The 26,430-nt window shown below is 39.9% G+C and overlaps 1 protein-coding gene across 1 annotated transcript; it reads right to left on the reverse strand.

Annotated features, from left to right (window-relative positions):
- Positions 1 to 80: 80 nt before the first annotated feature.
- On the reverse strand, positions 81 to 26,237 carry ncoa5 (nuclear receptor coactivator 5). The gene is made up of 22 exons (XM_042407078.1): positions 26,093 to 26,237; positions 24,273 to 24,326; positions 21,925 to 22,196; positions 21,547 to 21,654; positions 20,562 to 20,625; positions 18,558 to 18,836; positions 18,335 to 18,456; positions 17,304 to 17,436; positions 16,909 to 17,108; positions 16,581 to 16,785; positions 16,283 to 16,381; positions 10,468 to 10,521; positions 8,888 to 9,000; positions 8,609 to 8,716; positions 7,811 to 7,874; positions 5,109 to 5,360; positions 4,886 to 5,007; positions 3,980 to 4,112; positions 3,589 to 3,788; positions 3,262 to 3,466; positions 2,188 to 2,279; positions 81 to 1,075 (listed from the first exon to the last, which is right to left on the reverse strand). Exons 3-22 carry the CDS (start codon positions 22,091 to 22,093, stop codon positions 501 to 503), a joined length of 3,297 nt encoding a protein of 1,098 aa, XP_042263012.1. The 5' UTR covers positions 22,094 to 22,196; positions 24,273 to 24,326; positions 26,093 to 26,237; the 3' UTR covers positions 81 to 500.
- Positions 26,238 to 26,430: the final 193 nt, after the last annotated feature.

Genomic DNA, 26,430 nt, shown 5'->3' on the forward strand with positions numbered 1-26,430 from the left:
TTTATCTTACATTTCAAATGCTTATATCTCTATGGCTTCTGGCGATACCCGTTCCATTTTATAGATTTGTCAGCACAAAATGCAATAAACCAATACCATTTTATTACAGTAATTGTGTCTGGAGTTTTTAATCACGTCTTGTTTTAACAATGAAAATGTTCCAAATTACAAAGACACTGTGCAAAAACTGTAAAACACAACAGATCATGGTTGGAAAAGAACTAAGGGGTTCAACTTGCACCAAAACTTACTGTACACATGCAACATTGCCTCATAGTTTGACTCACAAGTAAGAAGACTGAACAATAATCTTCTGTCTCATAACCATTGAAAATACAGGCCAGTTTAACCAACTAAACACAAGGTCCAGAATAAAATTAAAAACTTTTATAAAACATCCCTACAGTCTACGTATATTCAGCTGGTAAATTCACTGCACAGAAAATTGATGTGGTGTCTACTTGTATCGGAGGGAGAGGAGATTCATTCACTACAACCCGTCAGTAATGTCGAGGATACATAGACATGGGTGGGATCTGGCCCATGCCGGGTGCCGGCCTTGGTGGTTGTGGTTGAGAGGCCCCACTGCCCACCAGGTGGTTGAGAGACGGTCCACTCTGAATGAGGGTGTCCAGAGCTTTCTGGACGCTCGGGTTGTCAAAATTGATACCTGAAGCAGAGCTGGGGGGTCTCGGACCACCTGGTGTGACTGGCATGCAGCCCGATGGGGCACCATACCCCTGGGATCCAGCTGAAGGAGGGCCAGGCATGGGTGGGCGGGATGGGTTCTGGAGAGGGGATGGGCCAAGGGAGCTGTACAACTGGGACTGTGAGGAGGTGGAGGAGGGTGGACCTCCAGAGGCTGCTGACACTCCGGTGCCGCTGTTGAACAGGCTGAGGATTTTAGCCTGCAGCTCCTGCTGGTGGCTGGGATTAGTTGAGGCACTTGGACCAGCTGACAGGCCAAGGTGGCTGGACTGTGATGGTGTGTGAGTAGAGTGGGATGGAGGCAGTCCTGCAGCTGAGGGCGGAAGGTCATGATGTGATGCTGCAGAAGGTGCAGCATGGACTGCAGCTGTAGGGTAATAAGTGCACAGATAAAAATGTGTTGCTTTGTGGACAAGAATACAGCATTCAACACAGAAAACCATAGAAGTACACCAATAATTTGATTATAATCAACTTTAGCAGAACATTAAAGGGGCCATATTATGAAAAACTCATTTGTGCTTGTCAGTGCTTGTGTGTATGTATTTGGGTCTCTGATGTGCCCACTGACACACAAACTGTGAAATTAGACCACCCAGTCAGTTTGGCGTGGGCTGGCTTGCTCTGTACTCTTGTGATTCAACAAGTCATTCAGATTTGATGCTCCTTCTTACATCACATGGGGCGAGGCCAGGCTAAGCTAAATTAAGGGCAAAAAATTCACTGCTGCTTGCCGACAGACAGCTGCTGAGTCCCAGCGAGCTTTGCAGGAGAGAACCAAATAGTCCTGCGTCGCTGCTGCTGCTGTCTTGTCTTCTGGAGGAATAAACACCTGATTCTGCTCTGATCCGGAGCAGTTTATCAGCAGGAGGAGTTTGTTTTTTAAACTTTTGGGATTAAGTGGATTTGTCTTCAATCTTGCTTCTCAACCTAACTGGAGCTAACACCGGAGTCACACACCACCTCAGCTTCTGTCATCAATAATAAACATCTTAAATGCCGGTGACTTTATATAATTTTAAAGTTACAAAGTATGCAGATATCTATGTGTATAAACAATAATGTTGATGCCATATTTATACCTTTAGATGACATTGTTTTGAGTGTGGATGGAGCAGCTACAATGTTAGAATACTTCTGATCAATCTGAACTCCATTCAGAAAACAAGCATTTTACAATTTGTTTGCTTGTTGTCTTGCGGACAGACCTGACAAAGGATGAATTCAGACTTTTTACAAATCCATGATAGTTATTTTGGCATCATTTTGATCAGTTAATTGCAATCAAATCACAGCAAAATTAAGTTTCCACTCAAACGGGCCGTTCTGAACAAGGCTGTTTAGACTGGATGAGAAGGCTGCTGTGGAGCTTGATCCTTGTGGTGTTTTGACCAAAGCATGTCATTTTATTAAGACCCCAGAGAACTGTGTTAACTTGTGGAAAAGGGCTATAATATTTTCCAAATAAGGACTTCTTACCTGTATGAGGGTCTGCAGTGCTTCTTAACAGCCGTGCTCTTTTGTCCTTCAGATATGCAACAAGACCATCCAGCTCCTCTGGAGTCACAAATCTACCCGGCAACAATGTAGAAAAAAGATGATTCCATTATTATAAAACTATGCAGGAGAAGACTGAGTGATAGAAATTCTAATCTTCTAAACATGCAAACTGTAATCGAAGTATTACAGAATTTTACATTACACATTAAATTCTCCACAGCTCCAACTTTTACTCGTTAATTCAAGAAGTTAGTTATCAGGTATCAAATTTAATGCTTTTAAGACCTTGACAGAGAAAATTTAATACCCTTTCCACAGCAAAACAAATGCACAAGGGCTGAGCTTTATGTTTGAATCTCCATGTAACAATCATATGCACAATCTTATAAAGTAATCAAATTAATGGCAAATGCAATGAACTGTGTCCCAGTGCTACACTTTGCATTAGATAAAACTCTGTGTTAAGAAATAGGTTTTTAATTTAAATTTTGATAACAATTTACTTGGAATTGTTATTGTTGTTAATTTGACAACATTGTATAAGACAAAAAGGCTGTTCTGTGTGTTCTCACAGTCAGCTGTGGTTAATTCTTCACATTAAAAAGGTACAGTCAGTCATTCTGGATAAACATCGTTGATATTTGAACTAAACACCAAAACAAGTACACCCCTCTCTTCATGCACATTCAGAAGCCCAATAAAAACATTATTGCATGTATGCTGGTCAGAAAAAATGTTTGGCTGAAATTTCTGTAGTGGTGTCCGCAACTACAAGTGCTGAAGGCACATAGTCACCTAAGGGGGTCGGAGAGGTCCAGGGGGGTCTGGGGAAGTCACAACCAAAAACCAAACCATATTTAAATAGGTGAACCCTGTGGGGAAATATTTCTCATGCAACTAGGCATCACCTCAAAATTTAAGACCTACCATAATTAAAAATACTTATAAACTTTTTAAGACATTTTAAGACCCTAAATCCTTAAAATCTAATCCTTTTAAGGATCCTTAGAAACTCTGGTTATTCAAGATGTTAGAAGATATTAAACCAGATACCTGTTTTCAGACAGCAGTGTGATGGCAGTGAGCACAGAAATCGGATGGCTCTCTCTGTCGGGCTCCCGGAGTAACACATCGTCCGCCATCTTGGCAGCCTTCCTGGCAATCTCCTCACGTTCTTTTTCACGGTTTTCAACTTTGTAGGTGTCATAGTTGTGGGCAACTAGCATCATGGCATCCTGCATTGGCATGTTTCGATGCTCTACGGCAGTGATTAAAAAAAAAAATCTTTTGTACTGTGCTGTTTACTTTTGGAGTTACTAATTTTAAAGCTAGCTTAAGATCCAACAAATGTCCAACCAAATGCATACTGTCTTGCATTACCTTGAGGTGTCCCGAACAAGATGTTGACTGTGCAGGATCGGTGAACCTGGTGCTGCTGGGTAATGATGATGGCAAACGGTGTGCGGGCTCGGCCTACATCCTCCAGTGCCTGAGTTAGTGACACTTCTGTGTTGAGGAAGATCAGGTCCACCACCATGCCCAAATCACGGACTTTCCGCCCGACCGTCTCAGCATACTCCCTACAGTTGTTTTTAAAGCAAAGGTACACAGAGCCAGGCAGAGACACACACACACACACACACACACACACACACACACACACACACACAGGAGCAATATGAAATGAAAACATACTATGTACTGATTGATTTACAAAAATGCTTCTGATTTGAGTTCTGTTTTCCCCATAAAGAACAGAGAGTGGACATACTTCTGCGCTTTGTTGACGACAATCACAGAGCAGTCAACAGGACGGTCAGTGTCATAGCGCCGCTGGAGTTCTTCATAGTACTGTCGATATAACTCGTTACGCCGACGCTCTTCTGGTCGAGCACGATCATCCGCTGTTGGGGAGGGTATTCACAGAGTATAATGTCAGCATAAGCATTTCCTGCAAAATTCACTTTAAAAACAACCTTCTAACAAGGCAGTCCAAGGATTAAATAAAAAGAACCCAAACAAATTTTAACGATAATTTCAAAAAAGGCACAAAAATCTCTAATTACACCTGAACATGTAACAATCAACGCTTTACATCACAGCATTACTGACAACAGAGAGTTAAGAAAAAAAGTGTACAGCAAAGTGATGTCCAAACACACAGAACAAAACTTACTTGTTAATTATCATAATCAGTCAATCATGCTATATGTTGTATAGATCTTTTGCATTGTTCAGTTCAATAATTTAACTCTGGCATACAATAAATACTGCAGTTGTGTGAAAGGTTTTACAATTAAAGGGATTACTGGAACAAAATGTCATGGACGTGCACTTTCATTTTTATCTCTAAAAATGTACTTAAATTGGGAAATAATTTAAGTTTGTTTGCCCTAGAGACCCACATCTCCACAACTGAGCTAGTAAGCAAAATGATACAAACCATACAAATGATCCCCAAAACTACAAAATAACTCATAGGATGAAATGCTATTCAGTTGACACCAATTTGTAGGGAATTCCAAAAAATTGGGAGCATTAGGAAATTCAGGATTTTTTTTTTTAACCATTGAACGCAATATTAGTCTGAGGTGGTTCAGTATTCTGACCAACTAAGAGTAAGAAAACGTAATATTGACCTTTAGCAGTAATTAGTATTAGTATTGTACATGCATACCTTCTGGCTCACGCCGTCCGTTCCATGGATCTCTGTACGGGTCCCTGTAGGGTTCATCCTTCCTCCGGTAAAAGTCTTCTGCACCACTTCCACTACGGTAGTATCGATCATAGTCTTCTCTGCTGTATGGAAACATTTCAGGTTCAAACAAAAACCAAACCACTTAACACTGGAGTTTGTCTATTCATCGGTTCCAGCTAATGGGCTGAGATTTAGAAGTCACCTGTAAGCAGGATCCCGTGGGTCACTTCGGAGGTCCTTGTCTCTGCTCTCTGAACCACGATAACGGTAATCAGGATCACGAGAGTGGCCACCTGACCTAGGCTCTCTGCTTGAGCCCCTCCCATCATGGTTGTCCCGGGGCTCACGCCCGTCACGTCCATCTCGTCCGTCGCGTCCCCCATCACGCCCATACACGGGTGAACGGGACCGAGGCCGGGCCTCCTTGCTGTCCCCATAACCGCTATACGGGGCCCTGAGAGAAAAGTTATGAATTAGTGCAAGAAGGTTGATGTTCAGGCTGCCTATGAAATACTACAGTGGGTTACAGTAACTTCTGTCCATGATTGGTGAGGACAGGCCTACAGATTGTATTGTAAATTTTAATTAATCTGCATTTATTAGATGTGAAAAGATGGAAAAAATTTAAACGCACAACCGCAGTAACAGAAAACAGCCATAGTGTTCGCACAGGGAAATAGCCCGGCAGATAAATGCAACAAGTTCAATCCAGGAATCCAGGTTCCAATGTGTGATCTTTCAACAACGATCTTTTAAAAAAGTCCAGTGGTCCGCATACGAAAAAATGTCAATGTCTTAATAATTTGAGGTTTACTGACCATAAATCCAGCCCTCAAAATACACGGGTACCTATGTTGTTTAACTTTTTTGAACAAGGCTGTTTATTTTGCGCATTTCTCTCAACTTGCTTAAGATGATTTGAGGCTTGTTCTTCAGTAAGCCACATTTGCATGCTGTAATGCAAATGTATGAGGTCACAGAAATGCCTGGAAAAAAAAACAAAATGCAGGTTTGCGCGAATTTCTCACCTTGGAATTTCCGAGAAGGAAAATGTTCTATATCGAACAGAACATTCAACTGTTTCTACATATGACGAAAAATTGGGATGTATGACGAAGGTCATTTGTGTGGCTTTCACGACTTAGCTTCCTATATAAGTGAAGTGACTGAAGTGAATCCAAGTATTAGCCATTTTAAGAGCACTTTGTGCTAACTTTAAAAACGTATCAATGCGCACTCTTCTGTTGCCTTTAGGGTACGATAAACAGGGCCATCCTTTACTAAAGGATGAGCAAAATTTAAAGACGATGGCCATTCTTAGCAGCTTCAGGTGTTGCACAACGATAGTTTTACTTCAGTCGGATTCTCTCGGCATTGTGTCTTTTCCAAAACTTTTATGATTTGCCCTCACGTCTTCTCCTTCAATGTGTCTTCCACTGAAGTCAAGGAAAAGCGGTCAGAAAGAGATTTTGGATGTTTTTGGACTAGCAAGCATCTTCTTGTCGCAAAATGAAATTCAATTTGCATAATGCATCAACAGTGAGGCTCAAAGTAAATGTTTTAAATGAAAAAGGTCTTTGTTTTATAAAAGTCTACCACTAAATCGATCCCTCTAATTCCCAGACAGTACTGTGCATCAAGACTGTTGAAGTTTATGATAGGGAAGAGATAGATAATAAAATAAGCATCATACACGTGCATTGGTCTGTGATCCTGTGTATGCATGTGTACGACCTACCCCGTAACTGAATCTCCATAAAATAAGCTTCTCAATAATGTGTGAGATGTTTTGCGATATGTACAGAATCATCTGCTGTGAATGTGCATTGCGTCAGAGAGGCCAGCTGTGAGCTGCTGATAGTGTTGAGAAACTGGGGAAGAATCAAAGCTAAACCTGCTGAAAACGACTGAAAATAACTGGCCAACATTGGAAATGTACTGATTTAAAAAAAAAAAAAAAAAAAAAAAAAGGTACCTTGTCGAGTTTTTGACCACTAGTAGCACTATGGAGCAATGCTTTTAAGACTGAGTCATCCTTGTGTTAGTATAGTTGTGCTCGTGCAGGTGATGTGATAAGCAGTCCTGCCCCTGGTTTTACATTGTTCCATTGATTGCTGGTGGTTGCATGTCAACAAATGTAGCATAGCACCACAAACGACAGCTAGCTAGCAAGCAAGCAAGAAATGTTAAAAATGTCTAATACTAATTCTTTAAGTAATTTTATGTTTTAGGAGAAAGAAAGAAAATTATTTCATCAGTTATCGAGCCTCAAGGATACACACATTTTGGTGAATAACAGTAAATGTAAACAAGTGTTTACAAAAATTCCACAGGGTACCTTTAATTTTTCAATGGAGCCTGTCTACATCAAAATATGATTTTTTTTCCCAACACACATGTTCGGCTTTAGGCCAGTTGTTTCTCAGACTAAATTCAGTATCAATGCAAACCCCTAATTAGTTCAGTGTCATGTTTTAACATTGACCTGTTTAATGGATGTGTGGCAGGGTAGGAATATCATTTCATGCTTATATTACATTTCCTTTCCGCCAGAAAGTTGCATGTTGTAGCTAAAAAATGAAATCCTCGACAAAAAAAAAAAAATCAAAAAAAAAATCATGGAAACACCAACGCTGAAACGCCATAAGGCATGAACCTTTGAGACGAAGACAAAATAGCATTCACACGGCTCTTTTCTTTATTTCAACAGATCTGGAAATGTCAATTTAGGATGAAAGATTGGCTGTCCCATAAACCTTCATAAATCCATCTAATGGTACGGCAGCTTCCACCAAGCAAACTGGTGGAAATGACACTTGAGGTAAAAGTTAAATACGCTTTTGTTTTTTTACCAGCCCCTCAGAGGCGATGGTAGTTCTTCACACCCATTTCGCGTTACTTTACCTTCGTGGAGGGCTCTGCTGGGATTGAGGTTTAGCTTGCCGTCGCTCCACTGCCATATTTACATCTGAAAATAAATCAATCCAAACGTTGAACAAAACAGTGACATGTCAATCAGCTTATGTGTTCACGCAAAATGGAGTGGCCGCGCCAACACTTCCACGATCCAAATGAAATTGAACTCCATTATTCCGAGCTTGAAAATCCAAACTGGACGAGGTCAAAATGCAGCAAATCGAGTTGCCGAATCTGTCAAATTGAGTTTAAGATGAAGAAACGAAATGTTTTTCCCCCGTCAAAATTGGGTAAACACTGGTGCAAATTAGATTTTCAACTTCAGAAATTCCAAAAACTACTGGCGTCTAGCTTAAGTGCCATATTTAAATCCATGTTGAAGAAAATGCCAAGACACTGTTGCAAATAAGACAAAACCAAAGATTCCAGCTTTGCCAGAATTTAATATTGCACTTGTTTATTTGTGTTGTATGCCAATAATGCAACATGTCTGCACCAAAAAGGTTAAAGTAGAAACGTCAGAGAGACAAATCGATATTTTAATGAGTGGTAGGTTATATTACCTACACTTTGTGAGGTCAATTGTGGAGAAACGGAGGGCTCCACTTTTATCGTTAGGTCCACATTTATTGGACCGTCATACCCAGTCATTGTATTTACACAAAAACTCAGCAACAATTATATGTTTAATTCATTAATTTGGTGTTCTGTATGCATGTTGCTGGCTGTACATAAAAGCCTATCCTCTTTGGCCAGACAGTCACACCCACTGCAGTTAAGGCTTACCTATTTTATAACCTTTATATATTCGACCCTTTTGGGCCGCCTTTGCTGCTTCGGCTTCCTCAACGCGCTCAAATTGTACAAATCCGAACCCACGAAACATGGATACGCCTGAAAGAGGAAAATTTTAAGTGGTACAAACTTGTCAATAACATTTTGGATACCTACCAATAAATCCAAAAATTATTAGTAGGAATATCCAATATTACATTCTATTACAATCTGATTGATTCAAATTATGAATTCAATTGACAACTTATTGTTTATGTTGTGTTTACTGACCGACTATCTTTCCATATGGGTTGAACATGTCTTCCAAATCCTTCTTTTCCATGTCAGAGGTCGGCAAATTCCCAACAAAAATCCTCCTCTCCAAATCTCTAGGATCGTTACTGCTGCAGGAGCGTGAATAACGCCCTGGAGATGCGCTGCGGCTTCTTCGGCGAGACATGACTTGATCCAAAGGTTTACCGGTTCTTTCTTCGTACGTCTCAAATGCTTGAAAAAGTTTGTTTTGTTTGCTTCTAAGCGTCTTTAAATGGTCGTCCACGATTCTGAAACATCAGTGAGTTAATAGAAGAGATAAAATTCCTTGGATGGATAAAAAGTTTTAGTGGAGCAAAAGTTGCAGATCAAAAATCACAAAAGTTCAGTCAATACAAATTCAAATGCTGTGGCAAATTCATCAAATGTAGCAAATATTACATTTTGAAATAAACAGTGCTCGAATCGCAGCTATTCACAAAAAGCGGTTTCTGATAACATCTAGTTTAAATTGTTTACTGCATCCACAAGTTTTATAAGGCGGTGAATTGCGTTATTGAAGCGCTTCCCAATGTTGACGAATCTCACGTGTTTGTTTGGGCTCAATCTATTGTCATTTCACGTTTCCCAGATTTAAATCGTGTAGTGAAAACCGAGCTTGAAAGATGCAGTCTGGCTTTATAAAGCTAGAGACGTGAGGCAATACACTTTATTTTATGGTAAAAGAAATGAAGAAATTTCCATGCTAAGAAATGGTGAGTGAAGAAACGGCGCTACAGAGGCAGGAGCAATTGATGAGGAAACATGTCATTAGGAATTCTTGAGAAAGTGCTCCAGCTCTGGACAAGTAGCTCTTACGATTGTGTGGAAAATGAACACTAAAATGTACACACCATTGCCTGAGTTACTGGCTAGTCGCTTCTGCATAGATGCATCGTGCCCGTCCAAACTGTTGAAAAATGCTTTTACGGCAACGGTGAAAGGCGTTTCATGGTAGGCAAATTAAAGCCACTAATATTCCACACAAAACAAAATTGGGCTGCAGCTGCTGTGAGAAGTGGCGCTAAAGGGACAGATACCCACATAGTCAGACACAGCGTCAACTGAGCAGTGTGATAAGCTGTTTTGAAACGGTGCCTCCACAACTACTGTGAAGTAAATTACTTTAAATTTACTCAAGGCATTTGCAAATTAGCATCAAACATCCAAAAATCGTAAATGCTGCCTTTGTTTAAATCTCCTCTTCCTTCCAAATGGTAAAATTGAAATATCTTGATGAAAATTGCATTGGTTGAAATTAAATCATGAGCTTATAGTCCCCTTCAAAATGGCAAAATTCAAAGGCTTCTTTTGTTCCAACAAACCAAAGCTCTTAAGGTCTTGAGAGGATCATCAGGGTAAACTGATGTTTTTGTAAAGCACAGAAATTTTCAGCGAAATTGAATGTACAGAGGTTTTCAGTCCTGACAAACAAAAACTTTGGGAAAATTTAAAAGTAAAGTTTTCTTTTCACTTTTTTTTTTTTTTTTTTTTTCACATTACATTTATGATTGAGGGTAACTGACATAATGCTGTTCAAAGAGCAGCCTCACACATACCTTAACTTGAACCTGGATGACCTGGACTCTGTGTCCACATAATTTACAAACCGTCTGAAAAGGGAGAAAAATAAATCAATAACCACTTTGCACAGTTTAAGAAATAAAATACATCAAAATCAATTGTTAGACTGACAGGATTCAGTTGTGATAAATATCTATTGTATTTATCATAAAATAAGACATAAGAAACATACACTAGAGCTGCAACGATAAGTCAATTAGTCAATCGACTGAAAATTAATCAGCAACTGTGTTGATAATTAATCATTGTGAGTAATTAAGAAAAAAACTCCGAATGTGAATAATTTCTAGTTTATTTAATCTTCTATGATAGTAAACTTAATTTCTTTGGGTTGTGGAATGATGGTCGGGACAAAAGTCATTTGAGGACGTTACCTTGGGCTTGACCAATTGTTCAAGTCTGTCTTGAAACAACAGTAAGGTGCACATCTGAACACTGAAAAAGATTACCTCGTTATAATCATTCCTCCTGTTCATACTGGCTATTCCTTCAAATGCACTTTCAACGTAAAGGCCAATTCATGCTTTCCGGGTCCATGTGACGTAAATTTGGTCATCCGCTAACGTCTGTGAGGATCCCTCTGCGGACGTCCACATGTGTTATAAAAAGCAAACATGAATGCCTGTCTCATCTACTGTATGTATGTACTTTATTCCTATCCTTATTAATCTGTCGCTTTTCTTTTATCGGCATCCTCAGTTGCACTGATTCAGATTGATAAGAGCCCAGTGTAAAACAATACAAGGGCCTTTGTTGGTGTGGGTGTGTTGTTTGAAGTACTGGTGACACAATGACATACAATCCAGCAAGTCTGGAAAGCATGAATTCCCTCTTTGTGTTTCCTCAGACAGTATTTCCCTGTTGAGCTGCAGTGGAAGTAGCCTATAGTAACAAAGAGAGGGACTTTGGTACTGAAAACACTGTAACAAAGATCTATACTTGATTTGACTAATTTGGACGACTGTAGCTTCATTTAAGCTTCAGATAAACTTTCAAATACATTTTTGCACAGAAGGAGGGTGGTGGATTTTGTCCCTTACATTGTGCATGCATTATGAATGGATCTTGTAATGGTCAGTATGAACAGTAGGAATGATTATAGCAAGAAAGTGTTCATTTGGGCTCCTGACTGTTGTTTTAAGACAGACTTGTACAATGGTGAGCCTGTCCTTTAAGCATGAGCTGCTCTTACATTAGCTAACTTTACCGTTAACGTTATCCTGGCTAATTAACTGTCGCGTAGTCATTAGCGTCAGATGTGATCAAAGTTCAGTCACAGACATCGTTATGGAAACAACACAACTCAGATGCTGGCGTCAGTTAACCTGCATATTAGTGGCAGTTGTTTCAATATGGAGTCCATGATGCAAATGGCGTGACATACATTCAAAACTCCGGATCATGTAAATAAACTTTGATATTCTGCTTTTAAAAACTAGCTAAATATTGACATCACTGAACTTAAGATGTATATTCCGGAGTGTGATTTACAAGTAGAAGTTATGGTAGCTATTAGCTACTTCATGTTAGCTTAACTACCTGTTATCTTACAACCAAACGAGCTAGCTTAGCTTAGTTAACTAGCCAACTACATAACGGTTGTTATGCTAAAGACAGCAGGAAGATTTTTCACTCACCTTCAACCTGTAATTAGTCCGTTTTCAGTTGCTTCTGATCACAGACAGGTCGCGACTACTGTCTTTTCACAAAGCTTCTCTTCTTCTTCTACTACTAGTCCGTCTGTTGTTTAACGGCGGTTGTCAAACAGCTTTTAGGCCCATTATCGCCACCCTCTGGATTGGATTGTGGATCAGAACGGTTACTATGCTATTACATTACATTCTCCTATTAATTTCTGTATATTCTAAAAATCTGAATGTAGCTTTTTACCCCAAATCACCTGAACTCCAACATTTCTCCTTTGAAGTGTAATTCTAAGTGTTTGTCTCTCTTGTTGATATCTAGGACAGAATGAAAATACATGTTCCACCGTTTCCTGTAGTCTGTTCACATCTAACTGTAGCATGCTTATTCATTAAGTTTAATGTACTGTTCAAACCGGTGTGACCCAACCTCATCCTTGATATAATGTCCTCCTTATTTCTGTTTCTATTGCTTCCTCTCATTTCTCCTACTTTTCTTTGAATGCTGTAATACAGTTGTATCGGCCCTTATTTCCTCTATCCCACTCTTCCTGCTATTTCTTTTTCATTTCTGATTTGATTATACTTTTAACCTCAGCCTTGCGATATTTTACAACTATACTTATTTCTCTTTTTCTTGTTGCTACTTTTGCATATTTATCTCCCTGCTCATTTACATCCACACCAATATGTGCAGGAATCCACATGAATTTATTTTCTATTCCTGCCCTCTTAATACTGAATATTGTTTGAGCTATGTCAAGTACTATGTCTCGCCTTGTATCTGACCACATGGATTTAATACTTATTAGCACCCTACCGGAATCAGAACCTATCAAAACTTTGATTGGTTTGACTTCCTTTATCCAGTTTAGAGCTAGTAGATTAGCTAACACTTCCACTGTATATACTGCTAGATTGTCACTAACCATTTTATTTGACATTACATTTAATTCTTGAATGATAAACACTACCCCTACTCTATTGTACAATGTTTTAGATGCATCTCTACTTACAATACTACCTTGAGGAGTTCCATTCTCTACTAAATAATTCCCACTAAAATCTTTTCCTATTCTTACTGAGATGATCCTATCAATTAAAAAACATTTAATCCATCTATACATTTTTCCTCTTATTCCCATTTGATGCAACTTTACTATTAATTCCTCTTTCCACATCATGTCAACACTGAAAAATACAGCCACTACACTTTGTTTGTTAACATGAGCTTTCCTAATTTCATGTTCTAAACACAGAGCAGGATCTATAGTGCTTCTTCCTTGTCTAAATCCACTTTGATAACATTTTAATGTTATCAAAGTTTGATTTCTAAATAATAAAATAACCTGTCATTAATCATTTTTCCATAATTTTGCCTACATGAGATGTTAGAGCTATCGACCTATAACTCCTTCCAAACTTGGATCTTTACCTGGTTTTAAGATAGGAATAATTATGGATTCTTTCCATTGAGTGGGCAAGGATCTCACTTCCCATATTATATTATGCAACTTTAATAATACTTCTTTACTCCTATCACCACGATTATTTGTGACAATATTTGTTTTAGTGGTTTCTATAGTGATGACTTATATGTTCAAGGTGTTGACTGAGAAAAAATGGCTGTCAAATGTTCTCATTGAATTACAGATTTTGAGAACTCAGGAGTGTTCACTGTACACATGACGACATGGCTAGACCTTGACAACAAGTGTTTCGCAAAAAATAAGAAAAAGTATGAGTTCACTGTATTGTTGCTATATTTCAATCTTTCTCAAGTAGTCTTACATAAGGTAATAGGGGATTTTGAGTTTGCGAATGGATGGGCCTTATTAAATGTTTATCACTGAAGTCAGAGACACTGTAACCTGCTATTGTTGTCTTTTGTAGTACACTGTTCTATCACTGTGGACAAAGTCTTAGAGTTTTGTATGATTTTGTGCAATATTGTTCTCCTGTTGGTAATTTTCATTTTATCAGATATTTATTTTATATAAACCACTGGAGGTGTCAGCAGTCACTTATTTCATCTGAATGTTTGTCATCTCTGGTGGAACACACATGTATTGCATCCAGCTGTGGAGGTCTGACAGCTCTGACTATAAAATATGATTAATTCTCATCATTTTGCCGCAGTTTTAAATTGCAATAACCCAGAGACCTAACTGCTGATTTTGTTTAAATCAATTCATTTGAGCATTTTACATTTTCACGCTATCTTACCATCAAAAATGGGTTGCCACAGGGGTCTATCCTTGGTCCATTGCCGTTTACATTATACATTGATAACATAATTCGTCCTAATTATTGCTTCAATGTCCATTTCTTTGCAGATGATACAATTTTATATGCCCAAGGCTCCACCCCAGCCCAGGCCCTGACTCACCTTCCTTTGATGCTTTCCAATTATCACTCCTTAATCACAGACAAGTTTTAAATGCAGAAAAGACCAAGTAGATGGTATTCTCCACCTCTACCAGGGACTCTGACTATCCTGCCATTAAAACTTTAAATGGCACCCATATTACTCTTGCTGAGTCATACAAATAATTATAGTGTTTGTCACTCAATCTGTGAGGTGAGCCTTCCCAGAATCCCTCCTCCACCCAGAAAGCCAAATCTTACAAAAATTTTAGCCAAGAGATTAAATTACTATTTCAATGTGGAAAAACAAGAAGAATCAGAAGTGTCAAAGTATCAGAAATGCCTGGAAATCCACAATTTGGATTTAAGTTGTAGAAAAAGGCAGCATCTGCTTTTACTCCCTCTTCACTCCCACAGGGGGGTGTGTGTTTGTGGGCGAGGGTGGGAGGGGGCTACGTGTAAATAAATCAAATACAGTTAGTGTGGAGGTGTTTATTTTTTTGTGTCAGTGTAAGTTAATATTCTCTAATTAAAAAAAAATCTATTGTACACTAAAAAGAGGAAAAAGTAGTTTTATCCTACATTTCAAATGCTTATATTAAATGCTTACTGTTCCATTTTATAGATTTATCAGCACAAAATGCAATAAACCAATACCATTTTATTACAGTAATTGTCTGGAGTTTTTAATCACGTCTTGTTTTGACAATGAAAATGTTCCAAATTACAAAGACACTGTGCAAAAACTGTAAAACACAACAGATCATGGTTGGAAAAGAACTAAGGGGTTCAACTTGCACCAAAACTTACTGTACACATGCAACATTGCCTCATAGTTTCACTCAAAAGTAAGAAGACTGAACAATGATCTTCTGTCTCATAACCATTGAAAATACAGGCCAGTTTAACCAACTAAACACAAGGTCCAGAATAAAATTAAAAACTTTTATAAAACATCCCTACAGTCTACGTATATTCAGCTGGTAAATTCACTGCACAGAAAATTGATGTGGTGTCTACTTGTATCGGAGGGAGAGGAGATTCATTCACTACAACCCGTCAGTAATGTCGAGGATACATAGACATGGGTGGGATCTGGCCCATGCCGGGTGCCGGCCTTGGTGGTTGTGGTTGAGAGGCCCCACTGCCCACCAGGTGGTTGAGAGACGGTCCACTCTGAATGAGGGTGTCCAGAGCTTTCTGGACGCTCGGGTTGTCAAAATTGATACCTGAAGTAGAGCTGGGGGGTCTCGGACCACCTGGTGTGACTGGCATGCGGACTGATGGGGCACCATACCCCTGGGATCCAGCTGAAGGAGGGCCAGGCATGGGTGGGCGAGATGGGTTCTGGAGAGGGGATGGGCCGAGGGAGCCGTACAACTGGGACTGTGAGGAGGTGGAGGAGGGTGGACCTCCAGAGGCTGCTGACACTCCGGTGCCGCTGTTGAACAGGCTGAGGATTTTAGCCTGCAGCTCCTGCTGGTGGCTGGGATTAGTTGAGGCACTTGGACCAGCTGACAGGCCAAGGTGGCTGGACTGTGACGGTGTGTGAGTAGAGTGGGATGGAGGCAGTCCTGCAGCCGAGGGCGGAAGGTCATGATGTGATGCTGCAGAAGGTGCAGCATGGACTGCAGCTGTAGGGTAATAAGTGCACAGATAAAAATGTGTTGCTTTGCGGACAAGAATACAGCATTCAACACAGAAAACCATAGAAGTACACCAATAATTTGATTAAAATCAACTTTAGCAGAACATTAATGATCCTTTTCCAAATAAGGACTTCTTACCTGCATGAGGGTCTGCAGTGCTTCGTAGCAGCCGTGCTCTTTTTTCCTTCAGATATGCAACAAGACCATCCAGCTCGTCTGGAGTTACAAATCTACCCAGCAACCACACAGAAAAGAAATGATTCCAAGTGCAGCCTGAGTGATTGAAATTATAATCTTCTAAGCATGCAAACTGTAACTGAGGTATTACGGAATTTTACATTACACTTTAAATTCTCCTCAGCTCCAATTTCTACACATTAATTCAAGAAATTAGTTATTCAAGATGTTAGAAGATATTAAACCAGATACCTGTTTTCAGACAGCAGTGTGATGGCAGTGAGCACAGAAATCGGATGGCTCTCTCTGTCGGGCTCCCGGAGTAACACATCGTCCGCCATCTTGGCAGCCTTCCTGGCAATCTCCTCACGTTCTTTTTCACGTTTTTCAACTTTGTAGGTGTCATAGTTGTGGGCAACTAGCATCATGGCATCCTGCATTGGCATGTTTCGATGCTCTACGGCAGTGAGAAAAAAAAAATCTTTTGTAATACTGTGCTGTTTACTTTTGGAGTTACTAATTTTAAAGCTAGCTTAAGATCCAACAAATGTCCAACCAAATGCACACTGTCTTGCATTACCTTGAGGTGTCCCGAACAAGATGTTGACTGTGCAGGATCGGTGAACCTGGTGCTGCTGGGTAATGATGATGGCAAATGGTGTGCGGGCTCGGCCTACATCCTCCAGTGCCTGAGTTAGTGACACTTCTGTGTTGAGGAAGATCAGGTCCACCACCATGCCCAAGTCACGGACTTTCCGCCCGACCGTCTCAGCATACTCCCTACAGTTGTTTTTGAAGCAAAGGTACACAGAGCCAGGCAGAGACACACACACACACACACACACACACACACACACACACACACACACACACAGGAGCAATATGAAATGAAAACATACTATGTACTGATTGATTTACAAAAACGCTTCTGATTTGAGTTCTGTTTTCCCCATAAAGAACAGAGAGTGGACATACTTCTGTGCCTTGTTGACGACAATCACAGAGCAGTCAACAGGACGGTCAGTTTCGTAGCGCCGCTGGAGTTGTTCATAGTACTGTCGATACAACTCATTACGCCGACGCTCTTCTGGTCGAGCACGATCATCCGCTGTTGGGGAGGGTACCACAGAGTATAATGTCAGCATGATTTCCTGCATTTGAATACAATTCTAGATAGACTTTAAAAACAACCTTTTAAAAAAGCAGTCCAAGGATGAAATAAAAAGATGGCTGGACACAGTGACATGAAGCCAGCTGCTGTGACGATTACAGGGCAGCTGACGGTGATGCGTTCACGGACGTCAACTCCAGCTTGGCCCTTTCCACACCAGCCCCCCATGGGTCAAATTTCCATTTATGGAAGGTTTAGCAGCAGGGTGGGCCGCATTGGAATATCAAAGCTTTCAGGCCGCTGCTCCTCCCTCTGATGCAGTTTCACAAGGAATGTCGACGCAGCTGCGCATTGACAGAATGAATGAACAGAACACTGAGACTGGGTTATTCTCTCCAGTTCTGCCGTGTCCCTCTTCCATTCATGGACATCAAGGGGATAAATCTATCCTCCAAGAGGAGATAGATTTTCTCTCCACAGTCTATCGTTTCCACTCATGACAGACAAAAGGGGTTTTACCCTGTGTAATTCCTGGTTCCCAAGAGGATGGGAGGTTTCAGACCCATTTTGGATCTCTCATATTCTGAACAAGTGCATTGCCCGCAATACATTCATTATGTTAATCATCAGGAGGTTCCCAGAAATGGTTGAGCCAGGCGACTGGTTCACCACCATCGTGGCACCAAAACACAGGAAGTTCCTGTGTTTTGCCTTTCAGGGGATAGCCTACAAGTACAACAGACTTCTGTTCGGTTACTGCCTGGCTCCCCTCACCTTCAGCAGATGTGAGAACGCAATATTAGTCTCATGTGGTTCAGTACTCTGACCAACTAAGAGTAGGTAAACGTAATAACGACCTTTAGCAGTAATTAGTATTAGTATTGTACATGCATACCTTCTGGCTCACGCCGTCCGTTCCACGGATCTCTGTACGGGTCCCTGTAGGGTTCATCCTTCCTCCGGTAAAAGTCTTCTGCACCACTTCCACTGCGGTAGTATCGATCATAGTCTTCTCTGCTGTATGGAAACATTTCAAGTTCAAACAAAAACATAACCACTTAACTATGGAGTTTGTCTATTCATCGGTTCCAGCTAATGGGCTGAGATTTAGAAGTCACCTGTAAGCAGGATCCCGTGGGTCACTTCGGAGGTCCTTGTCTCTGCTCTCTGAACCACGGTAACGGTAATCGGGATCACGAGAGTGGCCACCTGACCTAGGCTCTCTACTTGAGCCCCTCCCATCACGGCTGTCCCGGGGCTCACGTCCATCACGTCCGTCACGTCCATCACGTCCATCTCGTCCGTCGCGTCCGTCACGCCCCCCATCACGCCCATACACGGGTGAACGGGACCGAGGCCGGGCCTCCTTGCTGTCCCCATAACCGCTATACGGGGCCCTGAGAGAAAAGTTATGAATTAGTGCAAGAAGGTTGATGTTCAGACTGCCTATGAAATACTCCAGTGGGTTACAGTAACTTCTGTCCATGATTGGCGAGGATAGGCCTACAGATTGTATTGTAAATTTTAATTAATCTGCATTTATTAGATGTGAAAAGATGGAAAAAATTTAAACGCACAACTGCAGTAACAGAAAACAGCTATATCGTTCGCACAGGGAAATAGCCCGGCAGATAAATGCAACGAGTTCAATCCAGGAATCCAGGTTCCAATGTGTGATCTTTCAACAACGATCTTTTAAGAAAGTCCAGTGGTCCGCATACGAAAAAATGTCAATGTCTTAATAATATGAGGTTTACTGACCATAAATCCAGCCCTCAAAATACACGGGTACCTATGTTGTTAAACTTTTTTGAACAAGGCTGTTTATTTTGCGTATTTCTCTCAACTTGCTTAAGATGATTTGAGGTTTGTTCTTCAGTAAGTCACATTTTAAGGCTGTAAATATGAGGTCACAAAAAATGCTCAAAAAAAAATAAAAATAAAAATAAAAATGCAGGTTTGTGCGAATTTTTCATCTCGGAGAACTCCCAAGAAGGAAAATGCTCTGTAAAGAACATTCAACTGTTTCTACACATGAAGCTGTTATAAATTGGGATGTGTGACGTTTTTTAAGCAATTCGAAGGTCATTTGTGTGACTTTCATGACTTGGATTCCTAAATACGTGAAGTGACTAAATCCAAGCGTTAACCCCTTCAGAGCAGTTTGTGCTAACTTTCAAATGTATCAGCACACACTCTTCTGTTGCCTTTAGGGTAGAATAGGGCCATGCTTTACTAAAGGATACTGTCCAACAATTCTTTGCTATAGCACATTTAAAGATGATGGCCATTCTTAGCAGCTTCAGGTGTTGCACAACGATAGTTTTACTTCAGTCGGATTCTCTCGGCATTGTGTCTTTTCCAAAACTTTTATGATTTGCCCTCACGTCTTCTCCTTCAATGTGTCTTCCACTGAAGTCAAGGAAAAGCGGTCAGAAAAAGATTTTGGATGTTTTTGGACTAGCAAGCATCTTCTTGTAACAAAATGAAATTTATTTTGCATAATGCATCAACAGTGAGGCTCAAAGTAAATGTTTTAAATGGAAAAGGTCTGTTTTATAAAAGTCTAGCACTAAATCGATCCCTCTAATTCCCAGACAGTACTGTGTATCAAGACTGTTGAAGTTTACGATAGGGAAGAGGTAGATAATAAAATAAGCATCATACACTTGCATTGGTCTGTGATCCTGTGTTTTTTCAATACACATGTTGGGCTTTAGGCCAGTTGTTTCTCAGACTAAATGCAGTATCAATGTAAACCCCTGTTGTAGCTATAAAAATGAAATCCAGGACCAAAAGAAAAAAAAAAAGAAAAAAAAAAAAAAAAAAAAATATCACAGAGACACCAATGCTGAAACGTCATAAGGCATGACCCTTTGAGACGAAGACAAAATAGCATAGACACGGCTCTTTTCTTTATTTCAACAGATCTGGAAATGTCAATTTAGGATGAAAGATTGGCTGTCCCATAAACCTTCATAAATCCATCTAATGGTACGGCAGCTTCCATCAAGCAAACTGGTGGAAATGACACTTGTGGTAAAAGTTAAATACGCTTTTGTTTTTTTACCAGCCCCTCAGAGGCGATGGTAGTTCTTCACACCCATTTCGCGTTACTTTACCTTCGTGGAGGGCTCTGCTGGGATTGAGGTTTAGCTTGCCGTCGCTCCACTGCCATATTTACATCTGAAAATAAATCAATCCAAACGTTGAACAAAACAGTGACATGTCAATCAGCTTATGTGTTCACGCAGAATGGAGTGGCCGCGCCAATACTTCCACGATCCAAATGAAATTGAACTCCATTATTCCGAGCTTGAAAATCCAAACTGGACGAGGTCAAAATGCAGCAAATCGAGTTGCTGAATCTGTCAAATTGAGTTTAAGATGAAGAAACGAAATATTTTTCCCCCGTCAAAATTGGGTAAACACTGGTGCAAATTAGATTTTCAACTTCAGAAATTCCAAAAACTACTGGCGTCAAACTTTAGTGACACATTTAAATCCATGTTGAAGAAAATGCCAAGACACTGTTGCAAATAAGACAAAACCAAAGATTCCAGCTTTGCCAGAATTTAATATTGCACTTGTTTATTTGTGTTGTATGCCAATAGTGCAACATGTCTGCACCAAAAAGGTTAAAGCAGAAACGTCAGAGAGACAAATCGATATTTTAATGAGTGGTAGGTTATATTACCTACACTTTGTGAGGTCAATTGCGGAGAAGCGGAGGGCTCCACTTTTATTGGATGCAGCTTCTTACACCATTTGAGTGACTTTTTATAGAAGGTGCTTTTTCTAGACCTGTATGTATACATAACTATATGCCTGAGAAGATCTCTAGCTTTCATTCAAAGTTATCCATAGACAACTATTGGTCTGGTCAAATGTTAATCCTTGAGATACCATATTATGTTTTCTGCGTTGACATTTTTGTATCCAAATCCACAGATACAGATCTTTAGGATTCACCATCATACCCAGTCATTGTATTTACACAAAAACTCAGTAACCATCATATGTTTAATTCATTAATTTGGTGTTCTGTATGCATGTTGCTGGCTGTTCTTTGGCCAGACAGTCACACCCACTGCAGTTAAGGCTTACCTATTTTATAACCTTTATATATTCGACCCTTTTGGGCCGCCTTTGCTGCTTCGGCTTCCTCAATGCGCTCAAATTGTACAAATCCGAACCCACGAAACATGGATACGCCTGAAAGAGGAAAATTTTAAGTGGTACAAACTTGTCAATAACATTTTGGATACCTACCAATAAATCCAAAAATTATTAGTAGGAATATCCAATATTATATGCTTGCATTTCACGACTCATAATAAGTTAATGTTACTAGACATCTAAATGCACTTTGGCCATTACTTACAAAAATTACTCCAACCACTGTGACATTTGGGGACAATCTGATTGATTCAAATTATGAATTCAATTGACAACTTATTGTTTGTTTATGTTGTGTTTACTGACCGACTATCTTTCCATATGGGTGGAAAATGTCTTCCAAATCCTTCTTTTCCATGTCAGAGGTCGGCAAATTCCCAACAAAAATCCTCCTCTCCAAATCTCTAGGATCGTTACTGCTGCAGGAGCGTGAATAACGCCCTGGAGATGCACTGCGGCTTCTTCGGCGAGACATGACTTGATCCAAAGGTTTACCGGTTCTTTCTTCGTACGTCTCAAATGCTTGAAAAAGTTTGTTTTGTTTGCTTCTAAGCGTCTTTAAATGGTCGTCCACGATTCTGAAACATCAGTGAGTTAATAGAAGAGATAAAATTCCTTGGATGGATAAAAAGTTTTAGTGGAGCAAAAGTTGCAGATCAGAAATCACATAAAAATTCAGTCAAATACAAACGATGTGGTAAATTCATTATCAAATGTAGCAAATATTAAAATTTGAAATAAACAGTGCTCAAATCGCAAGTTCTTCTGATACCATGTGCATTCTTTAATGCATTCTGCATTTCTCTGTTGCTCATTTGCACGACAGGACGATTTAACTCTGTACTGGACCTCTATGCATATGAGAGCTCAGGGTTTCCACCAGAAAAAGGTAGTTGGCTTGGGAACATGTTGCTGTGTGTAAAGCTGTTACCGGTGATACACAGTGTTCGGGCATACACTGATTACACTACTTGCCCACCATTGTTTTGCTTTTTTCATAAAAATAAAACCCATTTGGTTCATTTTCATGTACCAGTGCCCACATTCATCAAATAAAAAAAACTATAATTTGTAAAATACTAAGCGTGTTATCAATGATGCTGCAACTATAAACTGAAAGTGTCTGCTCTGTGACCGTCCGCAGCAGCAGCGTCTGAGCACAGAGTAGCAGAGACGTCTGTCCTCCCTCCTGCTCTCTGCTGTAAACACACGTAGCTGTTAGCAAGCAGCTGCTCTCATGACTCCCCAGGTCTCGGTGCTTGTTTTCGGCAGAAACTCTCCTGCTCTCTGCCTACTCTCGGATGGCTGCAATCCACTGTGTGAATTTAGTGATTCAATAGGATTTCCGTCCAATTTTCCCTCTTGAAGAGGTGTCACAGCCTTACATAACCAGCCTATAATTTCACTTCACTCACTTTGGTTTGGCATGGCTCTTTCGCTATGTCAAATGCACACTTGGCGGGCTTTCGCTGGTCTTTACTCTCTATTGTCCAGCATGGTTGCTGCTTTGGAAATGTCAAACTCTTCTTCAACTATCCACAAAAATCAGTTTCTGATAACATCTAGTTAAAATTGTTTACTGCATCCAGAGGTTTTGTAAGACGGTAAACAGCGTTATCAAAGCACTTCCCCATGCTGACAAATTCCATATTATTGTTTGGGCTCAATCTATTGTCATTTCACGTTTCCAAGACTTAAATCCTGCAGTGAAAACCAAGCTTGAAAAATGTACACACCACGACTCACTAAATATTCACCAGTGAGCATATACTTTATTTTATGGTAAAAGAAATGAAGAAATTTCCATGCTAAGAAATGGTGAGTGAAGAAACAGCGCCAGAGAGGCAGGAGCAATCGGTCAGGAAACATGTCATTAGGAACTCTTGAGAAAGTGCTCCAGCTCTGGACAAGTAGCTCTCACGATTGTGTGGAAAACAAACACTAAAATGTACACACCATTGCCTGAGTTACTGGCTAGTCGCTTCTGCATAGAGGCATCGTGCCCGTCCAAACTGTTGAAAAATGCTTTTATGGCAACGGTGAAAGGCGTTTCATGGTAGGCAAATTAAAGCCACTAATATTCCACACAAAACAAAATCCAAAAGTTGGGCTGCAGCTGCTGTGAGAAGCGGAGCTAAAGGGACAGATACCCACATAGACAGACACAGCATCAACTGAGCAGTATGATAAGCTGTTTTGAAACGGTGCCTCCACAACTACTGTGAAGTAAATTACTTTAAATTTACTCAAGGAATTTGTAAATTAGCATCAAACATCCAAAAATCGTAAATGCTGCCTTTGTTTAAATCTCCTCTTCCTTCCAAATGGTAAAATTGAAATATCTTGATGAAAATCGCATTGGTTGAAATTAAATCATGAGCTTATAGTCCCCTTCAAAATGGCAAAATTCAAAGGCTTCTTTTGTTCCAACAAACCAAAGCTCTTAAGGTCTTGAAAGGATCATCAGGGTAAACTGATGTTTTTGTAAAGCACAGAAATTTTCAGCAAAAGAGAATGTACAGAGGTTTTAAGTCCTGACAAACAAAAACCACAAACTTTGAGAAAATTTAAAAAGGTAAAGTTTTTTCGTCACATTACATTTATGATTGAGGGTAACTGACATAATGCTGTTCAGAGAGCAGCCTCACACATACCTTAACTTGAACCTGGATGACCTGGACTCTGTGTCCACATAATTTACAAACCGTCTGAAAAGGGAGAAAAATAAATCAATAACCACTTTGCACAGTTTAAGAAATAAAATACATCAAAATCAATTGTTAGACTGACAAGATTCAGTTGTGATAAGTATCTATGGTATTTATCATAAAAAGTAATAAACATTCATATATACACTAGAGTTGCAACGATTAGTTGATTAATCGATTAGTCAATCAACTGAAACAATATCTTCATCACCTGAGAAATGCAATCTAGTACCCCACAGCCGTGCAAATACTGCCTAGCTATGCGTAGCCTGTAATGTTCAATATTTGATGAGATATTAAGGTGTCAATTTAACTTAGCAGAAAGTTAGACCAGTGGTCTGTTAGCTCGTTATAGGTAGCTACTTTTGTGTGTCTGACTTGATGCTTTGAAGACTTCATACATGGTGATATCCCTTGTGTTAAAGGACGGGTTCACAATTTTTGAAGTCTGTCTTAAATCAATAGTCAGGTGCACATCTGAACACTGAAAGAGGTTACCTTGCTATAATCATTCCTCATGTTTATATTGGCTATAAAGATACCCTTCAAATGCACTTTCAATGTAGAGGCCAATTCATGCTTTCTGAGTAAATGTGATGTAAATTTCGTCACCCACCCGCGAAGATCGCTCTACAGACATCTGCACACAGCCAAAAATTTGAGACTGCATGGACTGTATGTATATGCTGTAAAACAATGCAAGGGGCTTTTTTGGTGTGGGCGTGCTGTTTAAAGTATTAGTGACACAATGAAATACAATCCAGCAAGTCCGGAAAGCACGAATTGGCCTTAAGTAACGGGGGCCAAAATCCACAATGTCTTTTAAAGTTTATCTGAAGCTTATATGAGGCTTCAGCAGACTGAGTTAGCCATATCAAGTGGATATCTGCCACATTTACAGTCTCTCTAGTGTAAAATTCCATCTTTGTGTTTCCTCAGACAGTATTTCCCTGTTGAACAGCAGTGGAAGTATAGTAACAAAAAGAGGGACTGAAAACACTGTAACAAAGATATCTACTTGGTTTGACTAAATTGTGCGACTGTAGCTTCATTTTAGCTTCACATAGGCTAAACTTTCAAATACATGTTTGCACAGAAGGAAGGCTGTGGATTTTGTCCCCCATCAATAACATTGCCAATTCATCGTGAATGGATCTTCTAATGGTCAGTGTGAACAGTAGGAACGATTATGGCAAGAAAAACTTTCAGTGTTCATTTGGGCACCTGATTGTTGTTTTAAGACAGACCTGTATAACGGTGAACCTGTCCTTTAAGAATGGGCCGCTCTTTCATTAGTAAACTTTACCGTTAACGTTATCCTGGCTAATTAACTGTCGCGTAGTCGTTAGAGTCAGATGTGGTCAAACTTCAATCACAGACATCGTTAAGGAAACAACACAAATCAGATGCTGGCGTCAGTTAACCTGCGTGTTAGCGGCAGTTATTTAAATATGGAGTCCACGATGCAAATGGGTTGGCACACACTCAAACACCGGGTCATGTGAACGGAAAAAAATAAATTTTGATGTTCCGCTTTTAAAAACTGACTAAATATTGACATTTCTGAACTTAAAATATCTATTCCCGAGTGTGCGGTCCATTTATGGGGTTATGATTTACACGTAGCTATGTTAGATATTAGCTACTTCATGTTAGCTTAGCTACCTGTTATCTTACAACCAAACGAACTAGCTTAGCAGTGAAGTAGCCAACTGCATAACGGTAATGTTGTTATGCTAAAGACAGCAGGGCGATTTTTCACTCACCTTCAACGTGCATTTAATCTGTTTTCAGTCGCTTCAGGCTGCGGACAGAACTCGACTGATCACTATCTTCTCACAAAGCTTCTTTCCTCTTATTTGCTTACGGCATGGACGTATAAAGGTTTACGGCAGCTTCTTCTTCTGTGGTCAAAGCCACTACTAAAGATATAAATAGCCACCTACTGGCGACTCAAGGGGAATTTGGTATTAAAGGACAATTTTTCAAGACTGTCTTAAAACAAGTCACTCAGGTGCCCCAATAAACGTTGAAATAGATTTTTCTTGCCATAATAATTCCTCCTTTTCATACTGGCCATTAGAAGATCCCTTCATAATGCATT

This window comes from Thunnus maccoyii, chromosome 3 (genome assembly GCF_910596095.1).
Source record: "Thunnus maccoyii chromosome 3, fThuMac1.1, whole genome shotgun sequence".
Lineage (NCBI taxonomy): Eukaryota > Metazoa > Chordata > Actinopteri > Scombriformes > Scombridae > Thunnus > Thunnus maccoyii.

What these genes read in the sequence shown, in the direction of transcription:
- ncoa5 (XM_042407078.1), bottom strand. Translation starts at nt 22,093, where the DNA reads ATGTCTCGCCGAAGAAGCCGCAGTGCATCTCCAGGGCGTTATTCACGC. An exon ending in CCCATATGGAAAGATAGTCG is followed by an intron (nt 21,655 to 21,924) that starts GTCAGTAAACAC and finishes TTCCTCTTTCAG; the next exon opens with GCGTATCCATGTTTCGTGGG. An exon ending in CGGACGGCGTGAGCCAGAAG is followed by an intron (nt 4,113 to 4,885) that starts GTATGCATGTAC and finishes CCTCCCCAACAG; the next exon opens with CGGATGATCGTGCTCGACCA.